Raw genomic sequence first — 26,984 nt, 5'->3', positions numbered from 1 at the left:
CCTTTCACCCACTAGTCTTCCTCTCTAGCCTTGCAGTGCTTCCACATACGAGGAAAAGTGCAATGTTTCATTTCATTGTCAACATCTAAAGTTGGCCCTGAAACAGACTCTTTCTCCATTTGGTCTACAATCCACACCTTAGGGTCAGGACCAGAAACTAGCAATAAGGAAGAGACCAAGTTAGGCTGGGAACATGTCCGAAGGCAGAAGAATCTGCTTAGTTCTAAAATTTCAACTTTCTTCCTGTCATAGCACTTCTTAGAACACACAAAACAATGAGTCAGATCTCAGTTGGCCCATAATTCTCAGGACCAAATACAAACTTCTTTATTGGAGATAAATTCTTCACATTTCTACCCATGATACTTTAAGTATTTAAGTAACATTTCATTAAAGTGCTTCCTATTACTACATTTCTACTTGCCATGTTTACTTGAGTGGTCCCTGAGCAAATTTCATTTTCAACTTTTGAGTCACCTTTATTCCTGTTTGCTTACTTATTAGGTACAACAGAATAACTGATTTTTAGAGCTTCATATGCCATGACAACATTTTAATACAAGTTATTTTTGGAATCTTATAATTTACATAAACATATCAGGGTATTCATCTTTTCCTGGGATCCTTCCCTAAAAAACACCACTTATAAATTATTATTCTTTAGCTATGTAATTATATTTACTTATTTAATAAACATCTGTATGCCTATTATACTTAAGGTTTTGAGCTGTAGAAAAAAGAACTAATGTCTATCATTAATTCACTCAACAGTTACTTATCAAACGCTTAAACATTTGCTAGGAACATTTTGGGTACAAAACAGACACAACCCCTATTCTTATGGAAGTTCAGAAACTATGTTCGGGAAGTCTATATCTATTTCTCCTCAAGAACTTGGTTCTATCAGTTATCCCATCCTCCCCAGTAGCTTCAACCAATTTCTTCTTTTATGGCTCTTTCCTAATAATACATGTTCAAGGCCTTCTCAACTTTAAAAATGTATATATCCTCCCTTAGTCTCAATTCCTTTTTAGTTACCTCTCTTTTCTCTCCATTTCACAAATTCCCTGGAAAGAGTTGTTCATATTTGCTGTCCCACTTTCTCATGCTCCCATTTATTCAGTTGACCAGAATCTGGTCACTCCACTGAAAACTCTCTTACCGAGGCCATCACTAAATCCAATGGACTCTTCAGTTCCTTTTTTTTTTTTTTTTTAAGATTTTATTTATTTATTCATGAGAGTGTGTACACAGAGAAAGAGAGGCAGAGACACAGGCAGAGGGAGTGAGCAGGCTCCTTGCAGGGAGCCCGATGTGGAACTCGATCCCAGGTCTCCAGGGTCACACCCTGGGCTGAAGGCAGCACTAAACCCCTGAGCCACCCAGGTTGCCCTTCAGTTCCTATTTTACTTTGCTTCTCAGCAAGGTATGATATTGTCAATCAGTTCCTCCTTGAAACGCTTTCCTTTGCTTTTAGAATCCCATATACTCTTGGGATTTTCCTCTCATCTCTGGTTGCTCCCATTTAGGCTCCCCTTCTCTTGCCCATTTTTTGAAAAATGGTTATCACTTAAATAGTGCTTACTATGTGCCAAGCACCATTCTAAGTATTTTATATATATTCATTTACTCCTTGACAACCCTTTGATGTTGGAACTATTGTTAGCTTCATTTTACTGATGAGGAAGCTGAGGTACCAAGAGGTTAAATAATTTGCTCAAGGTTATATAGCTAGTAATTGTGGCCTAGAGTTTTACTTTCTGCCCTCTTTCATTCTATTGATTCTTTCTGCATGACTATATCTACTGCTGTGGCCCAATTAATTATTTTCTCTGATTCCAAAATTTCTATCTTCACATCAAATTTCTCTCCTGAACTCTGGACTATTGCATGGACATCTCCACTTGAACTCCCCACAAGTTTCCCAGATTCAACATGTTCAAACCCAATTCATCATTTTCTTTCTCTTCCCAAGCCTACTCCTCCCCACATATTCCCTTTCTTGGTGATGACACCATCACCTAAGCAGACACCCAAGTCAGACACGTGGCCATCACCCTTAACAGCATGAACACCCCTCTCCTACTTCCATCCCCCACCCCTGGTCCCCAAGCATTACAATATCCAGGTTTTGACAGCATGATTCTTTAACCTTTATACCTCTTCACCCTCAACATCACTACTACACTTCAGGTAACTGTCATCTCCACTCTGAATCACTGCAATATTTTTCAATGATGGCTTTGTCTCTTGATTATTCCCTTCTGATCTATGTTCACCAATGCAGCCAAGTGATTTTTTTTTTTTAAAGATTCTATTTATTTATCTAGAGAGAGAGAACATGCACGTCCAAGTGTGTGAGCAGGAGAGGGGCAAAAGAAGAGGGAGCAAGAATCTCAAGCAGACTCCCTGCTAAACATGGAGCCCAATACAGGGCTCAATCTCACAACCCTGAGATCATGACCTGAGCCAAAATCAAGAGCCAGATGTTTAACTGACTGAGCTACCCAGGCACCCCCAAGTGATTGTTTTTTTCCCAAGTGATCTTTCTGTAATACAATTCTGATCATTTTATCCCTTGGCTTCAAAATCTTCAGAGGTGCCCTCAGATAAAGTCTAAACTCCTTATCCTAGTAGTCAAAGCATATAATCTGACACCTACTTCCATTCTTATACCTCATTATTTCCTACCTCTCACTCTAAGTTTCTGCCATAGAAAATGACTGTGGTCCCACACAAGCATCAGGTTTTCTCGTAGCTCTGTCCTTACATTCTTACTTCTCCTTTAACTAGCTACTTCTACTCAGGCCTTCAGGCTTCACTTAGTTGCCACACCCTCAAGGAAGCCTTCGTTTTGCCTCCTCACTCAAAAGTGGAGGATGAATACTCCCCAAACATCCTCCCATGGTATTACTCCTACTACAGCTCTGTCACACGATACTGTAATTGTCTCCCATAGGACCATCAGTTCCATAAGCAGGTATTGGGCCATATTCACTCTATAGTGTGTGGCATGTCATAGGTACTCATCAGATCTTTGTGGAATGAATTCAAATTATCTCACTTAGTACCTATCAAAGTAATAGGTGCTTAATACATCTGGGGAACTGACTTGAACCCTTGTACAACCCCACAAAGTAGGCATTATTATATCTAATTTAAAAATGAAAAAGCCAAAGCTCAAGCTTAAAAATGAAAAGCCAAAGCCAAAGAGTTTAAGTAATTTGTCCAAAGCCACCAGACTATTAAGCAGCAAAGCCACAACACAAGCCTGTGTATTATATAGTCCATCTCCTTATGGAAGATGATACAAAGAATACAAAAGATGAACAAGATCTGATCCTGGCTGTGGAAGATCAAATGTTTTTTGATGGAAGGTAGAGGCATAACAAAGTAGAAATAGTTTTTGAAAGACATCTGAACTGGTTCTTGAAAAATGGGTAGGATTTAGACAAGTAGAGACTAGGGTAAGGGAGTAATGAGGGGACACAACAAACATTTCTGGTGGCGGTGACAGGATAAATACATGAGAAATAGATTTATGGGGAGTCCATTGGGGTTTTCAGTATGGGTTGTGGCTGCTATTTTTCACCTTATGATGTACTAATAAAACCAGGCATGTGTCTTACTGCAAGATAAATGGGGTTTTACTAGACTTGGCATTCACTCTTAAGAGGCAGCCACTGTGTAAACATCTTACAAAATCAATTCGTAAAGAAGCCCACAAGGAACATTAAGGAGCTCACTTGCTGCAGTTCTGCAAGTTGCTTTTAAGGATGTCATAGTCGGTATTGAACAGAGGCCCACTGTCCTTTAGCATGGCTTTCTGGATGCTGTACACATGGATGCTGGCAGTCACAGCTAGCTTGGACTTCACTGCTACAAGTCAACAGGAAAAGCAGTCTGTTAATACACAAACTTCATAGCATGTGGGGACTTTAACAAGAAACCCTTCTGCATTAAAACCATTTGCAATCTGTGGTGGTCTAAAAAGCACTAAAAGGCCAAAGAGTCACATACACAGCATAACATCAACTCTTCTGTCTACAACTGAGACATCATGACAAGGTAGGTGGTGGTGAGTCAGTTCTAAGTACAACACCTGTGAGGGTATCACTCATCCAGTGGACATTCAGTAAATATTAATAAATGATTGATGATGATTTTGATGTGTTCTTTTTTTTTTCAGGGAAGAATCCTACACTCTAGCATATAATTAAATAAGTAATTTCTATTTGAGAAGACTCAATTATATAACTCAATTTTTCTATAGAGAAAGCAACTCTATAGCAAAATACTACTAGCCAGGTAAGTCTGCAGAGAAAAAACACAAAAGAACATTACAAGAACAAATGTTAGATTCCATGAAGAAAGGGAATGCGCTTCATTATGTATCTACTGAATGAATAAATCTCGCTTTGGCCACCACTGTGGGGGAATTCAGAAAGACAAAAGTGGACATCACCACCATTAAGTAGTTCAGAGTTAATTTGTAAGAAAACCACACCACTGGTAGGAGTCTTTGTATACAAAGTACAATAGAGCAGGTTTTATCTTGAGGTGTATGTCCAGACAATGTAGACCCTGTTATAAAAATCCTTTGAACTGGATTTTTAAATAATAGAACCATAGCATTAATAGTCTTGAAGTGAGAGGATACATTTAATTTAGAAGTTATTTTAAGACTTTCTGACTTCAGAAAAGCATTCTTTAATTTTCTTCCTAAAAAACCGTTATGGAACACAATACAATGTTTAGAGACTACTGCCTTTTTTCAGGTGATGAGGTGTTCCATATGGCATTCATGATAGTTTTTTGCAATGAAAGACATGAGTTTTGAAATCTTGTAATAAAAGTACTTTGTAAATGTTGGCAGCTATTGGTCTTAAAATGGGAAGTTAGGCAGATGTGGTATTCTATTTTAACATGCTTCAGAAACTACTAATAAAAGGAATATTCAGCTCTTCAGTTAAGTAGCTAAATATATTATATGCAGATGCTAGGGGGCGATTTTTTACTGTACCTACATTGATACCATAAGAGGAAAATCTTGCTAAGTCGCTGAAACTTACCTTCCAATTTATCTTCTCTCACTACCGCAACCTTGTGGCACTGTAAGGAAATAACACTTCATTAGTGTTTAAAGTAGTAGTACAACTTGCGATTCTAAAGCTTCTTTGCTAATAAATTCAGTTGCACGTGGGTGTGAAATTAGGAATATCAAGTACCCCTAAAAAAATCTGTGTACAGGGTGCCTACGTGGCTCAGTCAGTTGAGTGTCCCACTCTTGGTTTCCACTCAGGTCATGATCTCAGAGTCCTAGGATCCAGCCAGGGAAGGAAATTTGCTTACCCCTCTCCTTCCCCCTTTGGACACCCCTGCTAAATTAAATACATACATACATACATAAAATCCTCTTTAAAAATCTGTGTACAGTTTAATAAAGTCAGACTTATTTTTAACTTACTTTAAAATTTCTCCATCTGGGTAAGAAAAGTGACAGAACATACATATCAATACAATCCAAAACCAAACAGCAGCCCCCAGCTCACAGTGCTGCCAGCCCACAGAAGAGGGTGAGTGTGCAGCGAGGCCAAAGCCCCAGTATCTGTGGGGCCCAGGCCTACTGAGCACAGTGATCATGATGGCACTGATGTTGGGCAAGGTGTACCATCGAACATCACCAATACTTCAAGCTGAAACACCTCTCCAGCAGGGGCCCCTCTGAAATAGATTTGGGGCACAGAAATTGGTGTGTTAGCCAAGACTTCGACTGAACAAGAGAAGCTCATTTCAAACAAGGTCATGACTCAGCTTGGCCCTTCATGAGCTGAAAAACTCATCCAATGTAGCTGGCTATTGGACAGTTTTCCAAGGTACTTCCACAGGTAGAAGCCCTGGATAGTTTATCAGAGTGATTAATCTAAACATGCCCTGTAAGGTCATTAAGCAATATCTCACTGCTTGCTAAATTCATCCACCTAGCCACCAAGTCTACATCAAATTCAACCCTCCCAAAAGGGTGATCTGACTGGAGAGCCTCTCATCCCATCCAGTGTAACAGATTAAAGATGGTTCTCAAGAGATTGAAGGCTTACAAAGCCCAAACAGAGCTGGTCCTGGAATATCACCTACCAGACAAAAGGGGTGTTGGAAACATTCTCCAGAACAGAAACTAACAAGATCTGCCCCTATAACAAAGTTCAACAAATAAACCAGAAAGTAGTTACTCCATGAAGAAATAACCACATTTACCTAGAAAGCTGAGAAGCTCCTCATCCATGCATTGAGAAGCTCCTTGTCCTAAGATTGGCATGTATGAATTCTTTGAAAATTATATTAATTTCATTTCTACTGATTTTATCTGGAAATTAAGGATGTGCCAAATGAGTCAGATATGAAGACTCATCTTTTGAAATCATCTAGTGTGTTTTATTCAGTTATCTTCTATCAGTGCGCCACTGAAAGACATCAGAAATGTCTAAATTAAAAATCTTTAGAGCATAATTAAAAGAGCAATTGATAGTAACCTAACATTTGTTCAGAAGATTAAGTGATTGATAATGTTTCCTTACTTTCTGAAAAAGAAACAAAAAAATTCCATGTCATTTGGGGAAAGTATCTCATCAGAGGCTTTTGCATAAATTGATGCCAAAAGGACATCTTTAGCATGGTGGTGTATGGCTCTGTGAGATAGTAGGTCTATAAAATTCCGGAAAAAAAAAAAAAAAATGGATTTACAGAGTAGTTACAGGATGCAAATTCACTGCTGCCTTTACACTATTACTTTATTTATTTTTTTTAAAGATTTGAGAGAGAGAGAGAAAGAGAGAGAGAAAGAGCCCAAGCAAGTGAGCAGAAGGGGGAGGCAAAGGGAGAAAAACCCCAAGCAGACTCCTCATTTAACACAGAGCCCAAAACAGGGCTCGACCTCACAAACCATGAGACCACAACCTCAGCCAAAACCAAGAGTCAGACACCTGATTGAGTCCCCCAGCCCCCCATACTAAGACACTTATAATCTAGCCATATATGCTGAATTTATTTTGTTAAACCTTCAGTTTATTCAGAATTTTCAGTTTACTATAAAAATGTATTAATTATAGCACATAGGAAAATTTATTTTCCTAAGACTTTTCTTTGGAAAATACATGTGCACCAAGGGATATGATTTATGTTAGAAATTGACATAAGTTCTTGCAAAAACACCAAAGTTGAATTTTCAACAGAAAATGTAGTCTTATGTTTTTAGAGGTTATTCAGTATAGAAATGTGTGCTTTAGGATCTACTTGCTAGTTTCACTATTTAATCAAATATAAGATCTACTTTGATGAGTAACAAAGTACAAAAAAAAAAAAAGAAAAGAAAACCCACAGCACTAGTAAAACAAGCATACTTTATCATCAGGAAATAGAAATAGTATGCTTGGGGAAAATTCCCTTGATATATATAATAATCATAATTAGTAAATAGGTATAGCACTTAAAAGGATTTACATGACAGGTTAAAAAAGACCAGGAAAATAACTGAGTTTGCTAATTGAGTTCTTTATTCCTAATCCAAGAAGTTAACACCTGGAACATTAACTGCATAGTTACATCCAGTGTTATCTGGAAGGAAAAAAATTACTGGCGAGTATAATCTAAGTAGCCATATTAAAATGAAAATGCTTTGATTCCTTAATGGAACAACAAGGATGCTTGCTGACATCCTATCGCCTGCTAAGAAGAATAGAGCAATATGAGAGCTGGAGGAGAAACTTGACTCTTCAATGGCATATTTACACTTACTTTACTTGGTGCTAAGTCAAATGAAACCAGTCCTTGTACAAGCTGTCATTAACTGCCTTTGAAAATTTAGTCCATTTTATTCTGGGCACTTAAAATGTAAATGCCAATAAGTGGTTCTTATGTATTTTGTGGGGGGAAAAATTATTTTCCTTTTTTTTTTTTTTAATTTTAAAAATTCAATGTTGATCTTTCAAAATGGACCAAGGCTTTTAAAAGGATTACAGTAGGGGTGCCTGGGTGACTCAATTGGTTAAGCATCTGTCTTTGGTTCAGGTCATGATCCCAGGGTCTGGGATCAAGGGGCGCATTAAACTCCCTGCTCCTTGGGGAGCCTGCTTCTCCCTCTCCCTCTGCCTGCCACTCCCCCTGCTTGGGCTCTCTCTCTCTGTCAAATAAATAAATAAAATCTTTAAAAAAAAAAAAGGATTATAATAAACATTCTTTACAACCTGAGCTGAAGGCAGATGTTTAAACCAACTGAGCCATTCAGGTGCCTCTACAAAATTTTCTATAAATATTTACTATGTGCTTTTAAAATATGTTGTGAACTTCTAAACTTATGAATTATCACTAGCTTAAGTGGCATACATTAGTATAAATATATTAGAATGAAACTAAATTTTAGAACTGTGAAAACAAACACAAAAAAACAAACACCATCTCAAATAGGGTGAGTAAAAGAAAACTTCTCAGTAAGTGATGTAATGAGAATAAATATATAATCATACAGAACCAAAATTGGATCTGTCTCTCACAGATTTGGAATACATTCTAAAACAAGCAAAGACTTAAATGTAAAGAATGAAACCATACATATACCATAAGAAAATATGGATGATTCTTCTATAAACAGATAAATGTAAACTGATATAACCGGAGAATGAGGAAAGTTTCCTAATAATAAACAATAAGAAATTATTTAAATAATCCATAAAAACTAATATACAACTTTTGAATGACAAAAATAAACTTTAAGCACAAAATACAAAGACAAATGATAAAGTGGGAAATATCTGTAACTCATATCACAAAAGAGTTTAGAGTTTCTAAAATACAGAAAAATATTCCTTTAGAAAAATAGGCAAAAAGTATGAATAGATAGTTCACCCTGAAACAGATGACAATATGCATTTTGTGGAGAAGGGGGCTCTAAATATTACTAGTGGGAATGAAAAATGGAAAGGTATTTGGCAATTACCCAATGAAATACATATACATCCTAGGAATCCTAGGAAATTTAACCCTAAAAGTGGCAAAAATATACAAAACACATATTTATTATAGCACTATTTGTAATAGCCAAATATTTTAAGTGACTCAACAAACTAATCAATAAGGGACTGCTGAAAAAACTAACAGATCAATGTAGGTTCAGGTGGTCATAATAAGGAATGAGGAATATTTCTGTAACTGCTATGGAGTGATGTTCAGGATCCACAGTTAAGTAAAAGAGCAAAGTGTAAAATAAGGTATATAGAATGAAAGTTTTATCTAAGAAAAGGGGGTAATATGAATATATATTTGAATATATTAAAAACAAATACAATAATAATGGAAGGGGAAGCAAAATCTATTAAAACTATTACCTGTAAGGAAAAGCAAGAAATCTAAAAATTGAAAGTGGGAAAAGATCTAAATTTAACTAGATACTGAGTTAGTGGCTTAACCATAGAGAAGAGTTATTGCAAGTGACTAGAACACAGGCTGATTGTGCATTCCTAGAAGGATATATTCTACAAACAAAAGGAATTGGAAAGAAATCTTAAACTGTTTTCAGTAGTCGTATTATCAGGAAATATAGGTTTGCTTTTCTAAATCTCTTATGTTTGGCTTAAGCAAATATATATTTATGAAAAACATTAGGAACTACTAAAATTTACAACATAAGAGAAAAAATGGTATAAAATCAAGAAAATTAAAAAAAAGGATATCTATAAATTTAAACTGAGAATATCAGTATGTTTTCATAATGTATTTTCTCTTTAAAAAAACAAAAGCCATTCCAAAAAATGCCATATTCTGTAAACTATACAAATTACAGAGCTGGGATCCCTGGGTGGCGCAGCGGTTTAGTGCCTGCCTTTGGCTCAGGGCACGATCCTGGAGACCCGGGATCGAATCCCACATTGGGCTCCCAGTGCATGGAGCCTGCTTCTCCCTCTGCCTATGTCTCTGCCTCTCTCTCTCTGTGTGTGACTATCGTAAATAAATAAAAATTAAAAAAAACAAAAAAAAAAAACAAACAAATTACAGAGCTAATGAGAAAAGGAACAGTAGGAATTAACCACTCAAATTTATGCAGCTTTGTAAAGTAAGGCCCTAAAAAACAAAAATTGGTAGCTTCAGGAGAAAATCTGGACATCCCAGACGGTTCAGTGTGGCTAAATGCTGCCCCAGGGAATACTGAAAATGCCTAAAAATGACAGTCAAAATGCCAACTTGCTGATGTTCAATAACATAGACTAGGGTAGAGCTCTGCTTCAGTGAGTTACTTCTAAGATGGACACAGGAGTAAGTTCAGCATCCACAAACCCAGATCCTGGTTGGGGTAAGCCCTCTGCATTTTTCAGCAATTAAAGGAAGAAAGGGAAATATGGCTATTTAATGAAAGAAAGTTATTCTTTATAGAAAAATTCCAGCCAATAAATTCAGAAAGTATGATAGAACATTACCATTTTGTAACTCCTAGTGAATTAATAATCTAGGTAATGATAAAAATCAATCTTGGCTAAGATCTTTAGATGAACAGCTAATGGGGAACTTTCACAAAGCATGGATTAGGCTGTCAACCTTAAATACCACAAAAAGAAAGTTAACAAAACATTCCCTTGAAATTTTCAGATAATTCTCTGGAAGATTCTCTGGGTTGAGATTAAAAAGAGGCTTTCACTTCCTACATGTAAAAAAAAAAAAAAAAATATTTGTATAATAAAATAAATTTTATTTTATTTTCCACTGGAAAATAAAAATCATTTATATTTTTAAAAATCCATCCTTTTTCTTTTTTAAAGACCTTTTTCTTCCTAAAAACACATAACACTTAAAAAAGAAATTAGACGGAAAAGAACTAAACCTGATATTATGCATAATCATCTGCCTTTCCTTAGGAGAGCTCTCTTTAAGGGTAAGCATCCACATTTGATCTATTCATTCTACCGGGTTCCACAAAGGGGCCCTGTGGGGCTGTTTGGAGGGTGAGTACAAGGCTCCAAAATTCTCACACCCACTTCAACCACAGCAACTCTCCTCTTAATATATTTAATATATTAGGATTCTAAGATTTCATTTGAAAAACCAAAGCAGAATTTGAATGTTGTTAAATTGGTAGAATGCCTTCTATAAGCCATAGTATAGAATTTTTTTTAATTGAGTTATACATGAATTTGAAAGATGGTCTCAAAAAATGAGAGGAATTTTGAAATTTTTGAAAACTGAGGAATACAATTTAAATGCTTTTTTTTTTAATGCACTTTCAGGGATCCTCACCCTGAAGATCATCCAAGGATTTGAAATTAAGAACCTCTGTCATGTGGGTCAGAATGAAAATATATAACTTTACCTTAAAACATAAATTCTTAACCTTGAACTCTGTTCCAGAAGATCTGTGAACACTCAAAAATTTTATGAATATGTCAACATATGTACTTTCAGATTCTCAAAGGAATCAACGATCAAATAAAGAATAAAAATCAGGGACGCCTGGGTGGCTCAGCAGTTAAGTGTCTCCTTTCCGCCCAGGGTGTCATCCTGGAGTCCCAGGATCAAGTCCCACATCAGGCTCCCTGTGTGGAGCCTGCTTCTCCTTCTGCCTAGGTCTCTGCCTCTCTCTGTCTCTCATGAATAAATAAAATCTTTAAAAAAAATAAAAACCACTGCTTTAAAGGAATACACAATGATTCCTAGGTAAAGAACTGACATGGGGGCAGCCTGGGTGGCTCAGCGCTTTAGTCCCACCTTCAGCCCAGGGCATGATCTTGGAGACCTGGGATCGAGTCCCACATCAGGCTTCCTGCATGGAGCCTGCTTCTCCCTCTGTCTGTGTCTCTCTCTCTCTCTCCTGTCTCTTATGAATAAACATATAAATAAAATCTTAAAAAAGAAAAAAAGAACTGACATGGCTGGATTGAAGGCATTGACTAATTAAAGAAACAGAGGGTTTAGTTAATCCTGGAAACAAAAGGAAAGAACACATTCAGATGTAAACCTAGGCCATGCGTGGAAAGGATGCTAGTGGCAGGTTTACTTCTGAGAATGAATGAATCAGATCTACTTAATTTTGTGTTTCTAATATATGACGACATCTGATTCTGTCTACACTTATAATAAATATCTTGATTATCATCTGGCTTGCCAAATAGCTTACCAATAAGGAAAGAATATGCTGGTCATAGAATATAAGGATCTATTCCCCATAACATAATTATTCCCCATAATCCCCTAGATTAATTACTAAATTGCCATAGTTTTAAATCTCAAATACTTGGGACTCTTGCTACAAGATAAATCCAGTTAGCATTTCGAAAATCAGGATTTTCTGATCTTAGGACTCTAAGAGAAAGTCAAAAGGGAAGACAAAAAACATGTATTAGTGGATCACTGAGAAGGAAACCTAATCCTTGGGCTAAATTCTATGGCGCTGATGGTGGTGATGGTGGGAGCAAAAGTGCCTTCAGAGTAGAGGTTTGGGGTAGTGAGAATAGAAGAAGTGTGAAGTGTGCCTTACTTTTGGCAGGAAGCCAGAGAGGAGAAATTATCAAAGTTCCCAAGGATCAGTCTGGTGTAGGGAAAGGAACAAGTTATATCAGCAGAGCTTCTGATGCCTAACCAGACACAGGAGTGTAAGATGATCCCTGTGCCCCTAAAAGGGACAAGGAAGTAGCTAAAAGAAAGTCAGTAAGCCCAAGAAAGCTTTGTGGTCAGGATGATGAAAACACAACGGTGACTTGTGTTAATGGATGACCCGATAGCAGATGAGACTATAAAAAGACACAGGAGAATAAAAATGTTCCTGGCCTTTGCACTAGCTCAGCCCCTTGCCAACACCCCTATCCTTCAGCCACTCAGACATAAGCCTACCAAAATGAAAGCTCAAACTGAAATCAAGTTCAGTTTAAAAATAAAACTGGACTTCCTCAACACCTGAATTTTTGGCCTAATGTCTGAACAGTCTAGAAATTAACCATCACTGTTCCTAATATACTTTCAAGAGGAAAAAGGAGGAATAACAGAGCAGTCTCCTAAAGTCTTGTTGCCTAAGAAAACTACATAATTATGATATTGTCTCTGCATCACAGCCAAGATACTACCCAAACTTCTGAGTTTTAGGTTTGGTCTCAAAATTCAAAACAATCATCTTGAAGCTGTCTTAAAACTTCCACAATACTAAATCCTGTTTTTTTCCCCTATGTTTTATAACACAGTTTAATAGCTCAAACATATTTTAGTTCATCATAAGATTCTGACAACTTACGGAATGTCCATTCTGAATGAGACTGCCAGACACTAAATAGGTTACATGCAGTTGGGCTCCTGAATTCTCCTTTCTCTTCCTTTCAACATAATCGTATAGCATCCTGTTCCAAATAGAAGGTAAAAGTCATTATTAGTAAGAGTTTTTACCTCACAACTTTTAATTCATGGTTTAAAAGTTAGATATATTAAATCTGACAGTCCATCAAATTCTTTACAGAGTATTTTTGATCCCATGGACAGAGAGTTATAAGAAGATGGACTTTAGACAGGACATATAGGTTGGGATCAACTAGTATTGAGTTAGCACAGTGACCAAACAACTGAAATAAAAGAAATCTAATTATAAACCAAGAGAGACTGAATCTGCATTAAAACAGTGGCAATAACATACAAGACACAACAATGAATCAAGAAAAAGTTCAGTCACTAATTATATGATCCTGGGTAAGTTAAATAATTTTTCTAGGCCTCTTAATCCTGAGGTATTAAACCAGGAGGCTGTATTAGATCAGTGATTCTCTTAACCTGGGATTCATATGGCCATTTATAACCCTCCACCCCAAAACTGTAAGCAAAATGCATATGTATTTTTCAGGGGGAGCCAGTTCAGGGTCTTCAGTAGATTCTCAGAGGGATTGCTCTAAAACATTAAGAACCACTATGTATATAAGTGTTTAGTTCTGAAATTTCAATTTTATGTTCACTCAGACTCCGTGCTATTTCAGAACTGCAAAATTTAACAGCTTACTCACACTGCCTAGTATTCAGAATATTCATAAACCTGAAATGGCCACTCCATGTAGAAATAATGCTTTTAGTATTATCCCTACATTCCTTTTTGTCCTTGTGTTCCAGCAAGCATCAGAAGGTGGCTCCCTGTAACAACTTACAGTTTAAGGAAAGAGTTTAACAAAAACAATAAAAGAGATGCATCATTTGTGTCTTTTACTTCAAGAAATATTTAATGAGCGTCTGAAATGCCACTCATACTTCTGCCACAATTAAAAACTCAAAAATTCCAAGGGAAACTCAACCCAACTGTTAACCACTCTTCTCGAAGCATCGACTCTCTCAGCTTCCATGATCCCATGCCCCACTGAATTTCATTATTTCTACATGGAGTGACCAACTGCTTCTGCCCCATTCCTGCATAGACTTGACTACTTCTGGGCAGCCCGGGTGGCTCAGCGGTTTAGCGCCGCCTACAGCCCAGGGCCTGATCCTGGGGATCCGGGATCGAGTCCCACGTGAGGCTCCCTGCATGGAGCCTGCTTCTCCCTCTGCCTGTGTCTCCACCTCTCTCTCTCTCCTCTCTGTGTATTCTCATGAATAAATAAATAAAACCTTAAAAAAAAAAAAAAAAAGACTTGACTACTTCTTTTTCCATATGGCTGGAATTCTGTTGTCAGCTCCCTTTTTTTAATTTATAGAGAGACCAATCATCTAGATGTGCCTGGATCTTGGGGGTTTTCTGAGACATAGACTTTTAGTGCTAAAACTGACAGTCCTAGGCACACCAGGATGGTTGGTCACCTTACTACTTATTCTCCTTTTGGTTTCATTCATCCCCATGTTTTCATTTAATCCTGTCAACATCATCATCTGCTCAAACCACCCAAGCCAGAAATCGGGAGGTCAACCTGCATTTCTCCTTATCCGGTGAGTTTCCAAATCTCATTGGTTCTTCCTCCCAAGTAATTTTTGACTCCACGCCCCAAACCTCTTACCTGGACTGTTTCAATTTCAAACGTCAATTCTGCCCTGCCTCTTTCCCATTACCTACAAGGCCACCACAGTGAAGTTTTAAAAACGCAAATCAAGGGCAGCCCAGGTGGCTCAGCGGTTTAGCGCCACCCTCAGCCCAGGGCGTGATCCTGGAGACCTGGGATCCAGTCCCATGTCAGGCTTCCTGCATGAAGCCTGCTTCTCCCTCTGCCTGTGTCTCTGCCTCTTTCTCTATGTCTCTCATGAATAAATAAAATCTTTAAAAACAAACAAAAAAATGTAAATCAAGTCATTTGATCAATACAATTTTACTTTATGTTCTATGCCTTAAGGATAGAGCAGTAAACAAAGGAGTTAAAACTCCTACCCTTATATCATAGAAGAGAAAAAAAAAAAATAAGTATATAATGTCAGACAGTAGTAAAGCTATGGAAAAAAACAAAGGTAAGAAGATTAGAAAGTGCCTGAGAAGTTTTGTTATTTTATATAAGGTCATTAGGGAAGACCTCATGAGCAGAAGAGCCTTGCAGGAAGTGAGGGAGCCGCCAATGTGGATATCCTGGGGAAGAAAGTTCAGGCACAGCGAACAAGAATGTAAAGGTTCTGAAGTAAATATGCAAATAAGCAAGGTCCAAGGAACAGGAAAGAGGCAAGTGTGGAGGAAGAAGACTGGTAGGGAAAAGAGAGCCAGTGCCAGACGTGCAGGGCTTTATAGGATTTCAAGCAAGGAAGTCATTAGAAGGTTTAGAATAGAAATAACATGATTAGAAGGATTCCTACTGCTGTGTGGACAATATACTATTGAGGGGCAAGGGAGGATGCAGGGAGACCAGTTAGGAGGTTACTGCAATAATCTGGGCTAGAGATTATGGTAGCTCAACAAGGACATTAACAATGGAGGCAGCAATTAGTAGACGGATTCTGGGTATAATTTAAAGGAAGAAAAAAGAATTTGAGGTGGGCTGCTATTGGGAAATGAGAGAAAGAGGAGTCAAGAATGATTCAAAGAATAAAATTGTCATTTATGGCAACAGGAAAAAGCAGGTGCTGGGGGAGAAATTAGAGGTTAGGTTTTAGGCAATGTTAAGTCTGAGATGACTTTTAGTCAGTAAGTGATATTGAGAGGTAGTCTGAATTCTTTTCTGAATATCCTTGTTCCAAAGTCTTCAGTCTTTCCCAATCTCTTCAGGATTGACTCCAATATCCTAACGATGATAGGGAAGACCCTTCTGGTTCTAGCCCCTCTATCTCTCACCATTCCCCACATTCATACAATTTTCAGCCTTAGGAAACATTCTGTGGTTCCCCTTGCTCCTCTGTATGACTGTTGTTCTGCCTAGAATGCTCTTCTCAGACCTCATCCACCTAACTCCTCATCAAGACAACAAACAGCTGTTACCACCTGCATGCCCAATCACTTCCTCAGTACCACCAATGATACTTAAAATGCTTCCACTACAGATAAAATTTTAAAAGATGACAGGACACTTAGGTCTTAATTTTCTCAACTGTTAAAGAGGTTGATAACATCCATCATATTGGACTGTTACAAAGATTATGTGAGACACGTTTGTGAAAATACCTACCATAGTGCTTAGTACTCACTCAACAAATATTTATTGGCCCTTATTAAGAGCCAGACACTGAAGGTACAATGATTGTGGCATACTGTATTTTCCAAAGATGGCTACAATATCTCCCATCCAATATGCTCCCATAAAGAGGTGGAGTCCATCCCCACCCCTTGAATCTGGGAGGGCTAGTGATTCATTTTAACCAAAAGAATGAAGCAGACATGACACTGCTTGACTTCTGAGGGTAGTCAGAAAAGGTAATCAGCTTCTGCCTTGTACTGGAACATCAGCTTTTGGAGTCCCGAGCTGCTATGTAAGAAGTCCAACCACCTGGAAACCCACTGACGAAGCCCAGGCCATATACAAAGACACATGCAATATCTGATCAATAGCCCCAGCTGAAGTCCCAGCAAATAACCAGCATCAACCGACAGATATGTGCATAAAGATCCCCACAGAGGATTTGCCCCCCACCATTGAGGCTTCCCAGCTGAAGACCAGACATTATAGAGCAGAAATAAACCATTTTCCCCATGCCCTGCCCAAATTCCAAACCAAAAGAATCTATGAACATAATAAAATGGGTGTTTCAAGCTGCTAAATTTTGGGATAATTTGTTTCACAGCAATAGTGAGTGGAAAAGTGATCAATTTGATAAACATGTTCCCCACCTTCATGCACTTTATACCCTAGTAGAAGCAGGCAGACCAAGAAAATGTCAGAGTAATGATTATAAAATTCTGGATCAACTGGATATACACATCTAAAAAAAATGAAACTGGACCCTTTCCTTACACTATATACAAAATGATTCCTGGAGGAAATAGTGTCTATATTTGAGGGCTTCATTTAAAATTAGCTTCAGCTGGGGCACTTGGGTGGCTCAGTTAAGTGCCTACCTCTTGATTTCAGCTCAGGTTATGATCTCAGGGTTGTGGTATTGAGCTCCCCATTGGGCTCTGTGCTGGGCATGGAGCCTGCTTGAGATTTTCTCTCTCCCTCTTTCTCTGCCTCTCCCCCGCCCCTCTCTAAAAAAATTAAAAATAAAAATTAATAAAATAAGCTTGAGCCAACACCTAATTTGAAAATTACAGCGTATTCTTATTATGAGGCCTGAAGGATTTTTAAGATGTTAACAAGCACATGATATGGAGAAACCTAGAATATAGTGATAGTTATTGTTGTAAGAGCTAAAACTACAAAACTCTTAGAATAAACATAGAAGTAAATCTTCATGACCTTAAGTTGGGCAAAGCCTTCTTAGATACATACTATATACAGAGCACAGGCAACAAAAGATAAAACAGGGGCACCTGGATGGCTCAATTGGTAGAGCATGCAATTCTTGATTCTGGGGTCCTGAATTCAAACCCCACATTGGGCATAGTGCTTACTTAAAAATAATATTTTTAAAAAAGGTAAAAGAAATTGGGCTTCATCAACAATAAAAACTTCTGTGCTTCAAAAAGTACCATCAAGAAAGTGCAAAGACACCCTTTCACGAAGATGGTGCCAAAGGCAAAGAAGGAAGCCCCTGTGCCTCCCAAAGCCAAAGCCAAGGCTTTGAAAGCTAAAAAAGCAGTGCTGAAAGGTGTGCACAGTCACAAAAAACAAAGATCCACACGTCACATACATTCCAATGACCCAAGACTGCATCTCTAAAGCGGCAGCCCAAATATCCTAGAAAGAGAACCCCCAGGAGAAACAAGCTTGATCCCTATGCCATCGAGTTCCACTTGACTACTGCGTCAGCCATGAAGAAAAAGAAAAGACAACACATTCATGTTCATTGTGGATGTCAAGGCCAATAAGCACCAGATCAAACAGGCTGCCAAGAAGCTCTACAACATTGATGAGGCCAAGGTTAACACCTTGATCAGGCCTGATGGAGTGAAGAAAGCATATATTCAACTGGCTCCTGATTATGATGCTTTGGATGTTGCCAACAAAATTGGGATCATCTAAACTGAGTCCAGCTGGGTATAAATCTAAATTTCTTCACCAAAAAAAAAAAAAAAAAAAGTGCAAAGACAACCCACGGAATAGGAGAAAATTTTTGCAGATCATATATCTGATCAGGTGCTCACTTCAGCAGCACATACATATTTGATCAGGGTCTTGCATCCAGAATATATAAAAATACTCTTTACAATTTAACAAGACAACTCAGTGAAAAAAATAGGCAAAGGATCTGAGTAGGCATAGTTACACAAATGGCTAATAAACACATGAAAAGATCAACATCATTGGTCATTATGGAAATGCAAATCAAAACCATAATGATACCAATTCACACCTACTAGGAGATGGCTAAAACAAAAAAGATGATAAAGACTTGGCAAGAATGTGGAGAAACTGCAACCCATAACCTACTGCTGGGATTTTAAATTAGTGTGGCCACTCTGAAAAACAGCTTGGCAGTTCTTCAAACTGTTCTATGACACAGACATAGGTATAGATCCAAGAGAACTGAATACGTATATCCACATAAAAACGTGTATACAAATGTCCATAGTAGCATTATTCATGATTTCCAAAATGTGGAAACAACCCAAATGTCCATCATTGTACTATTTAAGTGTGTTATGGGTTGAACTGTGCCTGCCCCCACACACACCAAAAAAAGATATGTTGATATCCTAAACACCAGTACCCCAGAGTGTGGCCTTCTTTGGAAAGAGGATCTTTGCAGATGTAATTAGGTAAAATGAGGTCATACTGGAGTAGGGTGGGCTCCTAATTCAATGACTGGTATCCTTATATGATGGCCATGTAAGATATGGCACACAGGAAGAATGCAATGTAACAAGAAAGACACTGGGGTTATGCAGCTATAAGCCAAAGAATGCCAAAGGTTGCCAGCAAACCACCAGAATCTAGGAAGGAATGAAGGATTCTTCTCTATAGGTTTCAGAGAGAGTATGGCCCTGTCAACACCTTAATTTCAGATTTCTAGCCCCTAGAACTGTAAGATAATAAATTCCTAATGTTTTAAGCCACACAGTTCATAGCATTCTGTTATGGCAGCCCTAGGAAACTAACTTGCCATATAATGGAATATCATTCAGCCCTAAAAAGGAATTAAGTACTGATATATGCTACAACATGGACAAACCTTGAAGACATTACGCTAAGCAAAAGAAACCAGACACGAGACTATATATTACAGGATTCCATTCATATGAAATGGCCAGGATAGGTAAATCTATAGAGAGAGTTTACTAGTGATTGCCTAATGCTGGGAGGGTGGGGGAAGGATGTGAAAGGAGTGGAGAGAAAATGCTAAGTGCGTGCTAATGGATACAGGGTTTCTTTTGGAGGTGATGAAAATGTTCTACAATTAATTATAGTGATGGCTGCGTAACTCTGTGAACATACTAAAAACTACTGAATTATACATTTTCAGTGGGTGAATTGTACGGTATGTGAATTTTATCACAATAAAGCTGCTTTTCAAAAAAAATTAAGAAAGTAGTTAACAGAGTGATATTACAGAGAGGAAGGGATGGGGATACCTGAAATAAAGCATTAGAGAAGGGTGGTTGCAAAAAGTAATGTGTGACATTTGAGCTAAAACTTGAAGGATGAGAACAGCTGGGAGAAGAGCATTCCAGACAGAGGGAATGGTTCAAATGTTCTAAGTCAGAATGAGCCTGGCATATTTGACGGACAAAAAGACGAATATGGCTACAGTTTAAGTAAGGTAGAGAGAGGCATGGGATGAAGTTGGTTGAGAGACAGGGGCTAGACAGTGTTTTAATTCTATAAAAATTACAAGCAAAGTAACTACGATAAAATCGCAGGCAACTTTATTTCATCTCCAGCCCTCAATATGCACCTTTAAGCCCCAACAGGCTTATATAATAATAGTTATTTCATAAATATCTATAAACATAACAATTAGTCATATATGTCCGTTCTGAAAGTTACCTGAAACCCTTGGGTCTGGGCCAGCACTGCCATTAGAACAGAAAATCTCAGATAAAGGTCAGTCCAAATTCATCCCTAGGCCAAGAGTTTCAGGTCTTGAAGGCATAATCATAGCCAAAGCCAGATTCTAGGTCTGTCAAAAGTAGCCCACATAAAGCCAAATCAACCGATTCTAGTTATCAGGAATTTTCTAAGATTCATGGAACATTGCCTGACTCAAAGAAAGCTCCCATGACTCAAAAAATTGGGGAAAAAAAAAAATTAAGACCACTTTAGGAATAAATTGAACTAAATGAGTATTTAACTCAATATATATGCTCTCAGCCTATTTACCAATTCCTCCTCTTGGGATAGAGACAAGATTTTTAAGAAATTTTGGAAGTTAATTCAAAAGCTTGCCTTTTCCCTTTTGGCCTCAAGTTGAACTACAAGTTTCAGCAAGCAAAGGTGATAAAGCAAAAGTTCAAGAAAGGCAATGCTCTGCATCATCCTGAACACTCCCATTTTAGTTCATTTAAATAGTCCTCCCCAGTACACCTGTTGACCTCATTATGAAAGTACTTCAATAACACCCAGATGTGGGCCTAAGGAGCACATGTGAAAATGTAATGAAGATACAAGATGACAAGCATACAAAATCTGAGAAGTAGCCCGTTTAATAAATTTGAAGTAACAAAATGATGTTAACCAGAGGCCAAGGCTACTAATAAATCCAGCAAATATACAACCACATATTTGTTTTTTTTTTTTTTTTTTTTTTTTTTTAAAGATTTTATTTATTCATTCATGATAGTCATCACAGAGAGAGAGAGAGGCAGAGACACAGGCAGAGGGAGAAGCAGGCTCCATGCAGGGAGCCTGACGTGGGATTCGATCCCGGGTCTCCAGGATCGCGCCCCGGGCCAAAGGCAAGCGCCAAACCGCTGCGCCACCCAGGGATCCCTACAACCACATATTTGTATATAAGTCCACCTATCTCCTAAATAAATACAAATCTAGTGAAAGGTAGTAAAAATAGTATTCTTTCCTATTTTCCAGGGGAAAAAAAAAATTCTTTTTTTTTTTTTTTTTAAATTTTATTTATGATAGTCACACACACAGAGAGAGAAAGAGAGGCAGAGACACAGGCAGAGGGAGAAGCAGGCTCCATGCACCGGGAGCCCGACGTGGGATTCGATTCCAGGTCTCCATGATCGCGCCCTGGGCCAAAGGCAGGCGCCAAACCGCTGCACCACCCAGGGATCCCGAAAAAAAAATTTCTAACCTCAAGGCTATCTGCAAAGCTTAAAACAAAGCAAAACAAAACAAACAAAACACACACACACACAACTCCAGTGTGAATAAAAATCGTAGTAAATTGTACTTACTGTTTGGCCTGGTTAACATGAACCCCTAGTGTATAGCTCAGCCATTTGTATGTCACCTGCAAGAAGAAGGAGTTGGTTTTTAAGTGTTAAAAAACATTAATGACATTAACATTAAATGATTCCAGCGTGCAGGTTAGTCCCAGGGGCTCCTAAAGACTCCTACTCTCAGATGATTGTGCCTTATAAATTACAGCGGATGCCACCCTAGTTTTGCCAAGAACAGTCCATCTGGGTAGGTAGGACTGAGATATTTATCTTACACTAAAAAGTCTGTTTCACAGGCTAATTAATACAAAAGTCTAAAATGAAAGGCTGAATATACATACAAAGAAAAAGCTTTCATTTTCCTCACATTCTTTGTTTTACCCTTTATTCACACTGTCCTTTTTTGTGGCCACCACTGATAACTATTAAAATTCACCCAGAAGCTAGATTACTTTGCAGTGTATGACATAAACGTCTAAGGAAAAGTTGCAGCCGTGCCTGTTTGCTAATGCAAACATTAGCAGGCACAGGTGGTGCAGGGGCCAGGGAATTAAAGAAGTGGATGGGGGCAGCCCGGGTTGGCGCAGCGGTTTAGCGCCGCCTTCAGCCCAGGGCCTGATCCTGGAGACCTGGGATCGAATCCTATGTGGGGCTCCCTGCATGGAGCCTGCTTCTCTCTCTGCCTGTGTCTCTGCCTCTCTCTCTAATAAATAATAAAACAAAATATTAAAAAAAAAAAAAGAAGTGGACGAATGCTGTATTTGGGGTTAGACTGGAATCCACTGGCATCAAGCCTTGGTCTTCCTTCCATCCTTCCTTGAACTCTCTTGTCAAATGTCACTTCCTTGGATGCTCCTCACCTCTTAGAAGTCTTCCAATTCTAAATGCCGAGTTTCCAATAATTAAGAACATAGGTGAGGCGAAAGCATTAGTAAAAGAGACAGATCTAGGTTGGAAAACTGCCTGTCCTTCACTAACTACAAGTAAGTAATGTGGTTCCTCTGCTTCAAGTATAGGGATACGTCCGGCGCCCTTTGGGGTCGCTGTAAAGATTAAATGCAATACTGTACATCCCAGGCTCACAGCAGGCATTCAATCGTCACGGTCTGTAAAGTCCACTCACATTCATCTTCTCAGTCAATCTTTCATTCCAACCCTGAGGGGGCTGGTCAAGCCTACGAATACCAAATTTCCTAGCGGAGGAAACTGACGGTTGAAAGGTGAAACAACTAGTCACCTAACCCAATCACGGCACAATTCTTCAACAGTCAACTTGGGGCTTTAAACCATTTCACCTCATCGGACAGACGCAGAAACACCTCAGAATTGTTATCTACCAGGGCCCTTCCCTCCACGCCTGTTCTTGGCCTCTGCTCCTTGCACAGCACCCGGCACGCCCAACCCAAGCGACGCGGACTAGCGCGCGCCAGAGGAATTCCCCCTGCGAGCCCCCGTGAGCCCTCGCGAGCCCTGGGGCACCAGACGTGGGGACCCGTCGCCCCTCGGCCAGTCCCCACCAGGCCAAGCGCAGAGGGGTCAAGGCCCCTGCCGCCCTCAGGACTCCAGTCTCCTGCCCACATTCCCCAGTCCTAGCTCCTCACGATCTTGTTCTGGTCCGTGACGAACTCGTCTATATTTTCCAGATAAAGCTGGTCCGCCATCGTGCGGCACAGCTGCGAGCCCCGCCACCACAAACGCAGCTCCCGCCGGCGGGAAACGTCTTTCCTCTCTCCCGGGTCCGGGGTCGTTTCCCACAGCAACGGAGGCGACGCGCTACGGCGGCCGCCCGAGGGTCAAACTAGTGACGGAGACGGCGCCGGCTCAAGTAGGCGGAGCTAGTAGGTAGGAGCCTACGGAAGCGCGGACTAGGAACCAACGCGGGACCTGGGGAGGGTGTTTCTGGAGCCCTGGTTTTAAATCTCCCGTCTGCAATTTAATGCCTGACCCAAAGCAAAGTACCTCCTCGTAGGAGCCACAGCCTTACCACCTGTAAATTGATAACATAATCCTTGCCCTTTCATACCTTTATTCAAAAAATGCTTATCAACTACCTACCTATTCCGGGCACTGCTTAGATGCTGGGGACACAGCGGTGAATGATCCAGACAGAAATAAGCCAGTAATTTTAGTAGAGTGATGGCAGCTGGAATGAAGTACTCCTTGTTATAATCCCTCAGAATTGAGAAATTAGGGGTGGCTTTCCAGAAGGGATGGGATAAGAGAAATGTTTCAGATAGAAGCAAGAGCATTTGCTGGGAAGAAAAGAAAACACCTAGATTTGGAATCTAAATCTTTAGGTAAATGGTGGTGCATTTGACTACTGAACTGTGGAAGACTGAGAGAAAGAGCAGATGAAGAAAATCAAAGAATTCTCTGTGGCCACAGTTATAATGGAGAAAACATATAAAACCCTCACACCATGCCTGTACACAATAAAATTAATAGCAGTTGGGTTATATTACTATACACAGGGTACACTGTATTAGGTGCTTTGAGAGTGAGATTTCATTTACTCCCTAGAGCAACCCTTCAAATGGATTGTGTTTGTCCATATTTTATAGAGTAGATTGCTGAAATTTAAGAGAGGAAAGATGAATTTTCGAGGTCACAGGGTTGGACGGTAGTGCTGGGATAGGAATTCAAGTTTCTTTTCATTGTTCCACAGGGATGGGAAGAAAGTCAAGATAATTGACCAGATTCTTGACGCTATCCCCATGCCAAAGGGAGCAAATGATAATACTATATAGAATACTTGACCCAACATGGCCCTAGGTATACCAGTATTAAAAGGTTGTGTGATGTTTAGAAGCCAGATTAGTGGTTAACCTTGAGACGCCTACCCAGCTTGAACATTCCTACCTCAGGGAAGAGGAGCTGAATGGAAGACATGTGGGCTTTGGAAATATATTTTTCTTTTAAAAAGGAAGCAAACAAACAAAAACCTGGGATTGAATCCCAGCTTTACCACTTCCTAGCTGTATGGCTGTAGGCAAATCACTTAACGTCTCTAGTCCTCAATTTCATGATCTTTAAAAGATGGGACAATAGAACGCAGTGGTATACTAATAAATGTTTAACAGCCAAATTTAAAAAGCCCTGATTTGTAGTGGTTGACAACATCTGTGATGTGTATACTGCCATCACAGCAGACTTCAAACTCCTGATAGTGACATCACTGAACACAGGTAGAGACACACAATATCACACAATTACTTCCACAATACATGTAGAATAAACAAATAACCTCAAGAGCATATATGGCAGTAAAATAATTAGGAAGTGGTTATATTGAATATTTGTTGTCTTTGTTTTTAATGATTTAATTATAAATTTATAGTTTAATTTTTAACTGTGGCTCTCCTAAAAAATTAATAAAAGGAAACCTAGTTTGGGGTCAGCATGGGGAGCTCTCAGGGCCTATCATTCCTTGTCAATTACCAACTCAACAGGCCATGTTCTGTGCCTGGGGCATCTGCAATGTAAAATTAACTCCTTATTCCGGCATTGGGAACATCTTTCCTATTTGAAATGTAACCAGCAAATCTCCAAAAGGGAAAAGTACCACCATTTCTACCTCTACCAGGAAGGGAGGGAGGAAGGAAGGGAAGGAGGGAGGGAGGGCACCTGAGTAGCTCAGTGTTTGAGCATCTGCCTTTGGCTCAGGTGGTGATCCTGGGATTGAGTCCTGCATGGGGCTTCCCCGCAGGGAGCCTGCTTCTCTGCCTGTGTCTCTGCCTCTCTCCATGTGTCTCTCTTGAATAAATAAATAAAATCTTAAAAAAAGAAAAAAAGAATTCAGTCCCTCTTCCTTAAAGATGAAGCTTCACATCAATGTCAAAAACAAGAGCAGTTCTCCAGGAATCAGAAAAACCAACTAAAGCATTTCCTAAGCACATGAGGCCAGACAAAACTTGGAGATGGTAGTGTCAGCTGATACCAGAAGTGAGAGCCATAGGATCAAGATTCTCAGCCTTCATGTTTCAAAGAGGTTGATGTTAGAAGACGGACATTCCTATTTCCTCCTTTTCATCCCCACTTCATCCCAGAAATGATTGGCATAAGAAAATCTAATGATTGTGACAAGGCATGGGATGGGAAATCTAGCCTGGACCCAATATTGGGGAAAACATGAAGAGTAGTCAACCCCTGCAGGCAGGACCCCCAGACTAAAAGTAGGGGAAAGAGGCCAGGCTTCTGACCAGGAAATGGGGCCTGTGGGAGCAGCTCAGGAGCACAACCAGCTGGCTGGGCTATGGGGCCTCAAATCGCTGGGGGTCCACAATGGTCATTCCAGAGTCCTGGGGATCCAGAACTTATTAACACTAAGGTATTTAGCATTAGATCATTCATACATTCATTCATCAAACATTATTCAAGGCCTCCTGTCTATCAGGCCCTGTGTGACAATGGGAACACAGCATGCTCTTCATCTCTGGGAGTTTAGTCTGTGGGGAGTAAACAGCTTCCTCTGTGAGGAAGCACAGAGTGCCATAGAAACCTGGGAAAGGCAATTAACCCAACCTAGGGATCAGAATAAATGTGGGGAAAACTGGATTTAGGTATCTAGGACTAGGTAGCACGTATCCTTTCACTTTAGGTGAAATATATAAGAAATTAAATCAGAGTACTGTCATCACAGCTTCTTACATGCACAACAAGCCAATATAAAAAGAGCTACTTTATGAGAACATAGGTACCTTACCTTGTTCAGACTGTCTTGTGGAATGTACAGCTATCAAGGCCAGGACACATCAACCTTCTTGACAGCTGGGGAGGAAAGATCCAGGGAAGGCCAAAACAACATCCTGTTCTAACACACCTTATCAGTTCTATAAAAATCAATATTAAACCCCTCAGTTACCAAGCCAAAGCAGGTGAGCCAAGAGGGCACTCAGACACTGGTTCCCTTGTTTCCCCTATTTCCTACCCACTGCCACTCTGCCACACACACCCCCCAGCCCATGCTTGCACCTCAGCCTGTTTATTTCTCAGCTCAGTCACCAAAAGGGTCACTTTGCTACCTTTGTTGCCTCAGTCACACAGAAAAAGAGCAGAAAGATCCCACCCACACTCCCATCTTGCAATTGCTTTGTATATTATTTTCCTTTTCCCATCCCCTTTGGGGCTGGAAGGGTGCTTT

General features: G+C 39.4%; 1 protein-coding gene across 11 annotated transcripts in view; it reads right to left on the bottom strand.

Annotated features, from left to right (window-relative positions):
• POLD3 (DNA polymerase delta 3, accessory subunit) overlaps window positions 1-26,762 on the bottom strand; it is a 51,335-nt gene extending 24,573 nt beyond the window's left edge. For 2 of the 11 annotated variants that reach the window (XM_077867014.1, XM_077867015.1), the window contains exons 1-5: window positions 23,446-23,602; window positions 21,860-21,915; window positions 13,262-13,364; window positions 5,073-5,112; window positions 3,747-3,879 (exon numbers count right to left, since the gene is read on the bottom strand). In XM_077867014.1, the coding sequence (XP_077723140.1) occupies window positions 3,747-3,879; window positions 5,073-5,112; window positions 13,262-13,364; window positions 21,860-21,915; window positions 23,446-23,505 (392 nt within the window). In that variant the 5' untranslated portion in view covers window positions 23,506-23,602. Of the gene's footprint in view, window positions 1-3,746; window positions 3,880-5,072; window positions 5,113-13,261; window positions 13,365-21,859; window positions 21,916-22,704; window positions 22,848-23,081; window positions 23,282-23,445; window positions 23,603-26,546 lie in introns of those variants that run through there. The other 9 variants (XM_077867017.1, XM_077867011.1, XM_077867010.1 and 6 more) reach the window with 9 other exon arrangements.
• Between the last annotated feature and the right edge of the window lie 222 nt (window positions 26,763-26,984).

This window comes from Canis aureus, chromosome 23 (assembly GCF_053574225.1).
Source record: "Canis aureus isolate CA01 chromosome 23, VMU_Caureus_v.1.0, whole genome shotgun sequence".
Taxonomy (NCBI): Eukaryota; Metazoa; Chordata; class Mammalia; order Carnivora; family Canidae; genus Canis; species Canis aureus.
This window is presented reverse-complemented; position numbering and strand designations above follow the sequence as displayed.